Genomic DNA, 11,704 nt, shown 5'->3' on the forward strand with positions numbered 1-11,704 from the left:
ACCAGGATGGTCTCGATCTCTTGACCTCGTGATCCACCCGCCTCGGCCTCCCAAAGTGCTAGGATTACAGGCTTGAGCCACCGCGCCCGGCCGCATTTCTTAAACTCTTTGACCTTCACTTAATTTACGATGACGTGAAGATAAAGAATGGCCATGTCAGAGGGTTGCTGTGAAGATTAAATGAGATGGTGGATGTAAAGTGTTCATCCCAGTAACTGACCCAGATTCATCGCCCAGCCTTTGTTCACTAGGGTTATCACCATCATCATCATCATCATCATCATCATCATCGCCATCACCAACTTCATTGGCTTCTTTTGAGATGGGCCATTTCATCACTCCACAGAGCCAATTGTGCATCTGTTCCTTCAATTGCACTGAAATGGTTCTCCTTACACATATCATTGGACCTAGTTCTCCCCTCTGGAGCAAAGCAGAAAAAACATGTAAGAAGTCATAAAGAAACACATATGGGCTTTGAAATCTGATTCTGGGCCAGACTCTTGGACAAGCCTCATAACCATATTCATCTATGCAAACAAACATTTTTGAGCACCTACCAGGAGTAAGGTACTGTTTTTGGCACTGGGGCTTCAGTGAACAAGAAAGACACAACATCTGTGGCCTAAGGTGACGCTTAGGAAAGGGAGGCAGCCCCTGAGCAATTCATTATGCAAGTGTTTATGATTCCAAGCAGTGCTGTGAATGGATGGTAGAGATACAAGAGGCAGCTGCTATGCTCTTTAATTTTTAAATCTGTAAAGTGTAGATAAACAAATCCACCTGAGGGAGCAGCTATGAGGGTTAAATGAGATCAAATTTATGTGTCTCATGTCACTCAGGAGGCTTTTTGAATGCCTGTGACGGGAACCCAAACCAAACTGGCTGAAGCCCAAAAGGGAATTAATTGGCTCACCATAAATAAAATATAACTTGGTTGAATCCAGTGGCTCCGATGATGGCCTTTAAAAAATCCAGGTCTGTCTCTTTCTCCACCTCTCATCCCACCTTGCTCTGTGTTGGCTTCATTGTCAGGCAGTCTCTCCCATGGAGGTGCATGATGGCCCCAGCTTGGTGGAAATTCTCCTTCCAATAGTTGTAATGGAAGTCCCAGGCATGAATCTCCTTGACCTGAGCCAGGCTGCATGCGTTCAAGGGTTCTCAACCAGGGGGCAATATTGCCCTATCAGGGGACATTTGACAATGCCAGAAGATATTTCTGGTTGTCATAACACAAGGGTGCTAATAGCATCCAGGAGACGCCAGAGATGCCTCTAAAAATCCTACAGTGTGCAGGACAGCACCCACAACAAAGAATGTTCCAGCTGCAAATGTGAAAAGTGCCAAGGTTAGAAAATCCTGGCAAATAACATTCTAATGCTCTGGAGTAAGTGCTTTAAAAAAGCACATCCTAAATGCCTTGAGAATGACCAGTGATTATAATGTTGACTGGCCAGGCCTGTATCATGTCCCCACTCCTGAAGCCATGATGGGGTGAGACAGGCAGGAGGCTTCTTGGTGGAAATCTGGGGAACTCCTCCCGGAAGAAGGATGAGGGTTGAGCAAGCACCGACAACAAGCATCCCATTCATCACTCTAGGGAAATAGCAGGTTTTCAGAAGGTCTGTTTTTCCCCTCATCTTTTTCTACTTCAACACTTTAAAAGGCATCTTGATTTTATAGTAGTAGAGAATAACTGTAGCTCTCTAGGTGCCTGCTGGAGGAGCCTGCAGTGCACAAGGCAATTGTGCATTGGTTAGCCCAGGCTGCCATATCAGAATACCACAGAGGGAGTCGCTTCAACAATAGACATTCCTTTTCTCACAGTTCTGGAGGCTGGAAGGCCATCAAAGTGTCGGCAGGTTTTTTCCTCCCGAGGCCTCTCTCCTTGACTTGCAGATGGCTGCTTTCTTTCTCGCTGTGTGCTCCCTGTGTCTCCTTTCCTCTTCTTACAAGGACACCGGTCATACAACATTAGGGTCGCTTCCCTATGACCTCATTTTAGCTTAATTACCTCCATAAAGTCCCTGTCTCCAAATGCAGTCACATTAGGGGTTAGGGCTTTAACACGTGAGCCTAAAAAAAAACCCCAATCTCTTTCTCCACCTCTGAGCTCACCTTGCATTGTGTTGGCTTCATTGCCAAGCATTCTCTCCTGTGGATGTGCAAGATGGCCCCAGCTTGGTGGAAATTCTCCTTCCAATAGTTGTAATTAAAGTACCAGGCATGAATCTCCCTGACCTGAGCCAGCTTGCGCGCATTCAAGCGTTCTCAACCAGGGGGCAGGAACACAGTTCAGTCCATGACAGAGCAACGCACCATGCTGCTGACAACCTCTTTTTTCAGGCTGAAATTGTCTCAGAAAATCAATTGTCAAGAAGCAGAGCCTGAGACAGGGGTTGGGATGCACATGTCCTGTGGAGGAAGGGCTCTTCAGGAGTAATCTTTAAGGTGGGGAAAGCAGAAAGCAGCAGGGGAAGGAGCTAAGCAAGGCTGCACTCCCAGGTCAAGTGTAGCCTCACCTGGGGGAGCTCTGGGGCATAATCGCACCACAGAGTCACCCAACTTGGAGTAAGGGAGCTGCGCCCACCCCTGCCGGTCATCTGTCACTCACTGCAGGCTGCCTTGGGAGAGGAGGATCCGCCTTCACAGCTAATGCCAATCTTCTGGAGAAAGGTCAACCCTAAGCCTTTAGAAGCCAGCATTCATTGACCTGGGGAATCCCTGAGGGGATAGGGAGACACCAGCCAGCCAGGAAACCTGATCCTCAACCCTGCTTCTCCCAGCCTTAGAAGACTTGCTAGCATAGTGAGAACAGCAAGAACTCCCGAAGGAGACTTGGGTTCATGATGGGACATAAGGAGAAAGCATGGGCATGATAGATAAGACCAGAAAACTTCAGGAAGGCAGGGTTCCAAAGTTCAAAACAAAGTCAACACTCCCAAAACATGAGGCTTCAGTGGTACAAGCTGTCCTGCATCACCGGTTTGTTTTTATTATGGATACAACCCCCTTGGTATTACAGATGCATGAGCTGGGAAAGCAGGCTTAGAAATCATAAGACATCTCCACTCCCATCCCCCACTGCCTCGCACACATCTACGAGAACCAAATACTGGCCTTCTCTGAGCTCACATAGGACTTTCTGTTCCCTGTGTTACGCCAGTTGGGATTTTGGGTTGTAATTATTTCATTACGTTTCTGTCTCTTCCCTGATAAGGGAGCTGTTTGATGTCAGAACCATGTGTATCTATGGCACCAGCACCCAGCAGCTTGTACACAGCAGGAAGGCAGTAAATGTTTGTTGGATAAATGGAAGGATGGGTGGCGAATGTTCGATGCTTGAATTTTTCTATCACAGCTCCCCGAGGTGGCCATCCTTGCTTGCACCTGAGCATCCGTGCATGCTTGCACACTTTCCGTTCCCTCACCCATTTGTTTACTCACCACGTATCTGTTGAGTACCGTCTATGTGCCAAGCACTCAGGGGTCAGAAAAACTGACAAAATCTCTGTCCTCCTGAAGCGTGCAACCATGCAGGGAGCACAGTAAGTAACAAGCACGTGGACTGTGCCATTCAGTCTGTGACAAGTACCAATGCAGAAAATAGAGCAGCTCAAGGAGGCCAGAGGATGCTGGGGAGGGCACGGAGCTCACCACTTTGTTCAGATGATTCTCTAAAATGGTGACCTGTGCAGGGAGCACTGACAGAAGCAAGTGAGTAAGCCATGCTCATCCCTGGGAAATAGCTCTCCAGGCAGAAGAGGCAGCAGGTGCAAAGGCCCAGGGGCAGAAACAGGCTCCACCTCTTTGCAGATGAGAGAGGAGGTCAGTATAGAGATAATCATAGGAAACTAGATGTGTTATTTGGAGTCAGATCCTGAGGACTTTACAGGCCAAGGTTGAGACTCTTCCTCTGAGCAAAATGGGAAGTCACTGGAATGTTTTAAGAACTGATCTGACTTGCATTTGGAGAGGTGTGCTGTTATCAGGGGGGCTCAGAGCCTGGTTGGGAGCACCTTGCAATAGCCCAGGTGAGAGAGGATATGGTTTGCACCAGGGTTGGAACACGAGGGAAGGCGGGTGTCTGGGCGCAGATGCAGGTGCAGAAATGCAAGCAGAGGGCATGTAGGAAGGGTCTCTTGGGATTTCCTGTGTTCTTAGTGAAAAAGAAAGCATGGTCATCAGCTGAGAATGACAAAAAGGGGATTTGAAGAGAGAGAAAAAACATATGAAATAGTCCTCTAGGAGAGAAGGTGCTGGATGAACCAGGAATCTATAGACTCTGTGCAGGGGAGCCTTAAAACTTCTCGAGGTTAGTTGTCATGAATTTCAGGTGAGACAGGACAACACAGCTATATGTTTTTCTCCAGCCAAGCTGAGCTTTGTAGATGCCAGACAGACAGAGATTTCACCAGCTGGGGTGTTGCTAGGCATATGTAATGAAAGGGGGTGGATGGGCATATAAATATTTAAAGAGATCGGCCAAGGATTCAAGCTGGGTACACAGGCTTGAATGGATGGACACGTGGGTGATGGATGTGGAAATGAGGCATGATCTTGGCTAACTGGCTCAGTCAGCCTGGAGATTTATTGGAAGGGTACGTGGAGAAAGTCATTATTTCAGTAGGTTCTCTGGTCTACCAGAGCTTAATGAAAGCACTTTCCAAATTCAAACTGAAATAGAATTCTCTATGTCTTCCCCCAACCCGTCCTGGTCCTCTGCACCAAGTTAAAGCATGGCATGGAGGAAGGTAACTCCCATGCTTTCTCTGACCTTCTCTTGTCCAGGCTAAAGTCTCCAGCCCCTTTGACACTTCTCAAGGGACATGCGCTCCAGTATCCTCATCACCCTACCATTCTTCCTTGTATTTGGTCTTTTGTTCCCCCTGAGAGCTGATAACTTTCTGGTTTCACGGGGAAGATTCTACACTATTGGAGAAACTCTAAACAATGAATCAGGCATCCCAGATGGAGTTCTGGGGGGCACTGGAGTTCTGCTTTCAGAATTGATCTCACTTGCTTCTGTTGCTGTTTGTCCACAGGAAACAAATGGAAGCAATGATTAAAGTCCTGCTCTGAAGGCCAGTGAGTCAGCTTTGCAAAGGATTTGCACATGTTTTCATCAAACAATGCTGTCAGGCTGAGGGTTATCTTGGGAAGGAATATATTAATATGATAAACTTGCCCAGAGAGTGTGCAGTCCCATTTGCAAATGTTTCAAGTCAGACTTTCAGGTAATTTTAACATTCTCACAAAACTTTCATGCAATTTTAACATTAGCACAAAATACACCATCATGTACAAAGCAAGGGTTCAGACCAAAGCCTCTGGAGGCATCCTCGGCTCCTCTGTGTCTCTCCATCTCTGTCCAGTCCATCAGCAAATCTCACCAACTCAGTCTTCAAAATATGGTAGGATCTGACCACATCTTGCTACCCACACTGCTCCCAGCCTGGTCCAAATCACTACCAGTGGTTGCCTAAGCTGTTGTGGTAGCTCCCCAGTTGGTCTCCCTGCATTCATACTTGCCCCCCACAGTCCAGGAGCAAAAGAGAAGACTGAGGGGTCTTGTTCAAGTATTAGTCAGCCAGTGTCATTCCTCTCCTTGGAATCTCCCAGTGGCTGCCATTTCCCCCACAGTGGAAACCCTAGTTCTCATGGTGGCATAGAAGACTCTGAGCCCCTCATTTTTCTTCTCCACTTTCACCTTCTGCTGCCTGCTCCCTGGCTCCCCGCTGCCTCCAGCCAGGCTGGCCTTACTGATGTTTCTTTCTTTTTCTTTTGTTTTTTGTTTGTATTTGTTTTTGAGATGGAGTCCCACTCTGTCACCCAGGCTGGAGTGCAACGGCATGATCTCAGCTCACTGCAACCTCTGCCTCCTTGGTTCAAGTGATTCTCCTGTCCCAGCCTCCTAAGTAGCTGGGAATACAGGCATGCACCACCACACCCGGCTAATTTTTGTATTTTTAGTAGAGATGGGGTTTCACCATGTTGGCCAGGCTGATCACGAACTCCTGACCTCAGGTGATCCGCCCACCTGGTCGCTGATGTTTCCATAACACGCCAAGCCTGGCTCCACGTAGCACTGTGCCTGGAGTGCTGCTCTCAGATACTCATGTGGCCCCTTTAATCTCCTCCTTCATGTCCGTGTTCAGCTGTCATGTCTCAGGGAGGCCCTCCCCGTCCATGTGTGTGAAACCACACCCTCTTCTCTGCTTCAGTTGTCTCTACAGCATCTATCACCATCTGACATGCTGCATTTTTTTTACTCGTTTATTGGGAAGAACATAAGATCAGGGACTATATTGTGATGATTGTTATATGCCAGGACCTGGAATGGTGTTCAACGGCCAGGTCATACTCGCATGTGTATTGAATGAATCAGTGTTAGTTGAACGAATCAATGACTGTTGAAAGAATGAATGGCTATGAATAAATTTGACAGTTACCATTGCAAGTAGCTTAGTATCATGGTTACTAGAATGCTGGATCTTCCATTTAATAGCAAAGTTAAGACCAAGGTACTTAACTTTGAGATATGTTTCCCCATGTGTGGGGTAACAAGGTCACTGAACTCATGGGCTAACTTTGGACAATGTGTAGAAAGTACTCAAAACATTACCTAGCCTGACTTAAACACTTAGTGAATGTTAGCTATTACCATTGGTTATTTAAAATATATTTAATTTCTTGAGGTCCCAAATATGTTTCAGGTGCCATCTTATTCACTTTACATAGATTATTTAATTCTAATTCTCCTGGGGGCCTTACAAGGTAGACATTATTTTATCCATTTTACAGGTAAGGAAAGCAAAGCTCAGAGAGTATAAGAAACCTGGCCAAAGTCATTCAACTAGAGTATGGCTGGGCTGTCCAAGCAGGGACACTGTTGGAGGTGGATTCAGGAAAACATTTGTCCTGCCCAGAAACTTAGAAGTTGAATTGAGACTAAGGACAGACCAGAGGTTGGCCACGTGGAGGAAGCCCAGGTCAACATGCCTTGCCTTCCAGAATTTATTTCTTTGTGGATTTTTGTTTTGTTTTGGTTTTGGTTTTGAGTCAGAATCTCCCTCTCTTCACCCAGGCTGCAGTGCAGTAGTGCAATTCATGGCTCATTGCAGTCTCCACTTCCCCAGGCTTAGGTGATCCTCCCATCTCAGCCTCCTGAGTAGCCAGGACTACCTGGGACTACAGGCATGTGCCACCACACCTGGGTATTTTGTCTATCATTTTGTAGAGATGGGGTGTTGCCATGTTGTCTGGGCTGGTCTCTAATTCCTGGGCTCAAGTGATCCACCCACCTCAGCCTCCCAAAGTGCTGGGATTACAGGTGTGAGCCGGCATGCCTGACCTATTACTTAATTTATGCAGCAAATCTGTGTGGGGCACCTGGATGTGCCAGGAACTGGGTTAGTGCCTGGGGCTACCATGACAAGACAAAATCTTTGTCCTCATGGAGCTTATATTCTAGAGGGAAAAGATGAACAATGAACATGAAAATAAATTATAGAATAACTTCATATGCTGTTGAAGATGTGAAGAAAATAGAATTGGGTGGTGGGATTCAGGGGAAGGGGCTCTGCATTTGGGAGCAGCCATCAGACAGAGTGTCAGGAGGTGACATGGGTGCTGGAACCCTGGTGAGATAAGACAGTGATGCCATGAGCAGAGGGGATGGCAGGGACAAGGGCCATGAGTCGGGAGCCAGCCTGGTGCACCCAGGGGACCATGAAAAGCCTGATGAGTTTGGAGTTGGCAAGATTGGTGTGATTGGTAATGAATGAGCTGATGGTGGCTGGACCACAGCCACGCTGGGGGACTGGAGATGGGAGCTGTGGTTTGATTTGCGATGTATTTTGGAATAAGTGCAGCTAGCGCTCAGTGATGGATTGGATATGGGTTGTTGAGAAAATAAAAGATGTAAATATCATTCCCAGGTTTTTGGCCTAAGTCACTCAGAAGACAGAGGCTTCATTTACTCAGATGGAAAGGCTGTGGAGAGAAGAGTCTGGGTGTGCGTGGCCAGGGCTGGTTAGTAGTGGGGGTCCAGGAGTTCTGTTTTGGACATGCTTGGTTTGAGAAACCTCCTAGTCTTCCAAGTGGAAGTGTCCAGGAGGCAGTTAAATATGTGAGTCTGGAGTTGAGAGATGAGTCCGGGTCAGGGATACAGGTGGGAATTGTCATCACCTGAGACAATGAAACCACCAGGGAGGGCATATAGAGAGAAATGTGACTAGAGAGATGGTTGGAGCTCTGGGACACTCTAAGGTTGAGGGGTGAGGACAAACCAGCCTAAACACAGGAGAGGCTGGGAGAGAGAAAACAGGGGAGGGAGGGACCCCAGATGTCCAGAGAAGACTGAGTTTCAACAGAGGGGGAGTGGTCCACACATCACATGCTGGGGCCACGTTTATGGAGGAGTCTCACTTGGAGGGGAGCAGAGGCAAGGGCCAGCAGCTGTGAGGGATGAGGGCCAGGAAAGACAGTACTGAGATGCATTTGTGCAGGGATAACTGAGTGGAGAGGGAAGAAATTCCTTTTTTATTATTTTTTATTTTAAAACAGACTGGAGTGCAGTGGTGTAATCACGGCTCACTGTAGCCTTCACCTCCCAGGCTCAAGCAATCCTCCCACCTCAGCCTCCCGAGTAGCTGGGATTACAGGTATGCACCACCACATCAGGCTAATTTTTCTTTTTCTTTCTTTCTTTCCCTTTTTTTTTTTTTTTTTTTTGTAGAGACAGGGTCTCACTATGTTGCCCAGGCTGGTCTCAAACTCCTGGGCTCAAGCAACCCTCCCACCTTGCCCTCTCGAAGCGCTGGGATTACAAGTGTGAGCCACTTCACCTAGCTGGAAGGAATTCTTTTCTATCTGTCTCTCTATCTGTCTATCTGTCTATCTATCTATCTATCTATCTATCTATCTATCTATATGTCTCTATCATCTATCTCTCTCTGTCTACTATCCATCTGCTATCTATCTCTCTCTACATATCTATGCATCTACAATCTATCATCATCTATCTATCTCTGTATACTATCTACTATCTATCTATCATCTATCTATCTATCTATCTATCTATCTATCTATCTATCTGCTATCTATCTATCTATTTAGTGGGGTGGAGGCTATCTGGGAAGGAAGAGGTGAGACCCAGTGCAGGAGAAGACTGACACACCTTGGCCCAGAGCAGGAAGAGCTCATCCAGGTGCAGGTGGGCAGGTGAGTTTGGAGTGGCTGCAGGAGATCACCCTCAGCTGATAACAGCCTTTTCCACCCCCTCTGTGAATTGATTATTAACACTGACAGGTTCCGGTGTCAAAGGTGAAAGGGGACAGTCTGTGCAGCAGCTGTCAGCTTTGTCACCCTATCCCAAAGGTTTCACACTGAGTCTGTACTAGGGAGTGCAAGCCTCAAGGGGTGGGTCCAAGAATCTAGATATTTGTAAGTGTTTAGTAAATCCAGTAAGCAGTCAGTCTTCAGAGTGCCTCAGAGGGGCTCACATTACCCTTAAGGTCATGAGAAATATTATTTGAGTATCCAACGACCGGGTTGCCTGTCGGAGGGCAGTGGAGAAGGTGTACGGGATTAGGGGGTCGAGTTCTGATTTCTCGCCAGCCCTTTATTCTCACTGTCTACAGATTAAAGAACACACCATTTTGCCCAACCTCCAAGAACCCTCAGAATCCAGCCACTGCTTTCCTCTCCTGCCTGGCCTATCTCAACAGTCTTGTCACAAAGTTTTCTTACCCCAGAATCTACACCAATGAAGATTTTCCCTGGGAGGCCTCAGTGGGTAGAACGGAGACCCACAGACCCACAGATGGGAGGTATGGGGAGAATATTTTGGCTTATCCTGAAAAATTGTTTTTAAAAAAATATTTTGCAGTCAGTCTGCTCCTGCCCCTGGGATGGGGGGTGAAAGAGAGAGGCAGCATTTCTGGAGCTCAAAGCTAGGGCCACGCAGTGGAGGGGGCAGGGGGCAGGGACCACAGAGAGAAGGCTGGAGCCATAGAGGAGCTGCACCTGCAATGGTCACAGAGGGCAGGAGTGGGGAACCTTGCTTCTCCCTGTCCAGGCCCTCCAGGAAGGTCTCTTCTTGGCCCAGCCCCCACCCCCAGGAAGCCAGAACCTATTCAGAGTGGCCAATCCTACTGGGGATTCCTCCTAAGAAGCCGGAAGGCAGTGGATTCATGGTGTGCAGTTCCCTTTGAAACAGAGCGGGGACTGGAGAACAAGTAGGCAGGAGACGCACGGGTCCCAGGTGTACAGGCTCATAGCCTCGATGCCTTTACTTCCACAAGTCAGAGCTGCTTGTTAATAAGCTTTTGTGGGACAATTTATCTGATGCTTGTGTTCCTAATTAGACTGTGAAGTCCATGAGGTGAGAACAGGAATGACTCCCTTTTCCCAGTGGAGTAACCAGGGTCTGACACTGACTGTTTGCTGACCTAGCTGGAGAACACGCTTTCAGCCCAGGTTCCCCACTCCAAAGCCTTGTCTCCCACCCCTCCTCTCACCCATGGCCGCGCTTTCTCCATAAGGAAACTGGAGGTTCCTTAGAGGCCCGCAGGGAGGGCCAGGGACTCTGAGCAGCGTGGTGTGTGGCCGCTGTGTGTGGCGCTCCCAGCAGCAGAAATGAATACCTTCAGGCTCATCTTGATTGCACCCAGAGCCTGTGACCTTCCTCAGAGAATCAGGGACGTGCATCTTGAATGGAGGTTTTAAGTGTTTGCCAAGTCATAATGAGTTTCTTTTTTCTATCATGAGGTCCATTTAAATTAATATTTTAAAAACAAAATTTATTTCTTTTTGAATAATTAATACATTCCTGTGGCTGAACTTTCAAAGGGAACAAATGAATGTAAAGTGAAGGGTTTCCTTTCCACTTCTGTCCTCCAGCCACTTTGCTCCCTCCCTGGAGGCAACTGATGCTACCAGTTTTTTGTGTCTTTTCCAAGGTTTGTGACTAATCTACACACATAGAGACACACACAGATGCACACACACAGAGAGACACTTCTTTCTTACATAAATTGTTGCATATTTTACAAAAAGTTCTGTACCTTGCTCTTTGTACTTAGTATATCTTGGAGATCTTTCCACATCAGAATCTACAAACCTGCCTCTATTTTAATGTCTGCATAATGTCCCACCATATGGATGTAGCATAATTTATTTAAATAGTAACTAATTAATGGACACTTGGGTTGTCTCAACCGCTGGCTACTGCAGTGAACAATCTTTGTACTAGCATGATTGAGCTATGAAAGTCATTGACCCTGGAATTCTCCAGGAACATCTAGAAAGGGAAGAAAAATTAGTGGAAAGTTTGAAACAAGTCAGAGAGTATAGGGCTCTGGACTAGAAGTCAAGAGATCTAACTCCTAAAAGTAATTTTAAAAAGGCCCCCTCTCAATTTTTTTTTTAGGGTCTATAATTAATTTTTTTCCCATTTATTTATTTTATTGCATTTTAGGTTTTGGGGTACATGTGAAGAACATGCAAAATTGTTGCATGTGTACACTGGTGGCAGTGTGATTTGCTGCCTTCCTCCCCATCACCTACATCTGGCACTTCTCCCCTTGCTATCTCTCCCCCACTCCCCACCCCCCACCATCCCTCCCCTATTTCCCCCCAACTGACCCCAGTGTGTAGTGCTCCCCTCCCTGTGTCCATGTGTTCTCATTGTTCAACATCC

At 47.0% G+C, this 11,704-nt stretch overlaps 1 protein-coding gene across 1 annotated transcript in view; it reads left to right on the plus strand.

Annotated features, from left to right (window-relative positions):
* The window catches only part of LOC108292367 (solute carrier family 2, facilitated glucose transporter member 9-like), a 54,268-nt gene that overhangs the window by 28,883 nt on the left and 13,681 nt on the right, over positions 1-11,704 (plus strand). The window contains exon 4 of the mRNA XM_037733004.1: positions 9,121-9,225. Coding sequence (XP_037588932.1) covers positions 9,121-9,225 — 105 coding nt within the window. The remainder of the gene's footprint in view (positions 1-9,120; positions 9,226-11,704) is intronic.

This window comes from Cebus imitator, unplaced genomic scaffold (genome assembly GCF_001604975.1).
Source record: "Cebus imitator isolate Cc_AM_T3 unplaced genomic scaffold, Cebus_imitator-1.0 Scaffold488, whole genome shotgun sequence".
In the NCBI taxonomy this organism is placed as follows: domain Eukaryota; kingdom Metazoa; phylum Chordata; class Mammalia; order Primates; family Cebidae; genus Cebus; species Cebus imitator.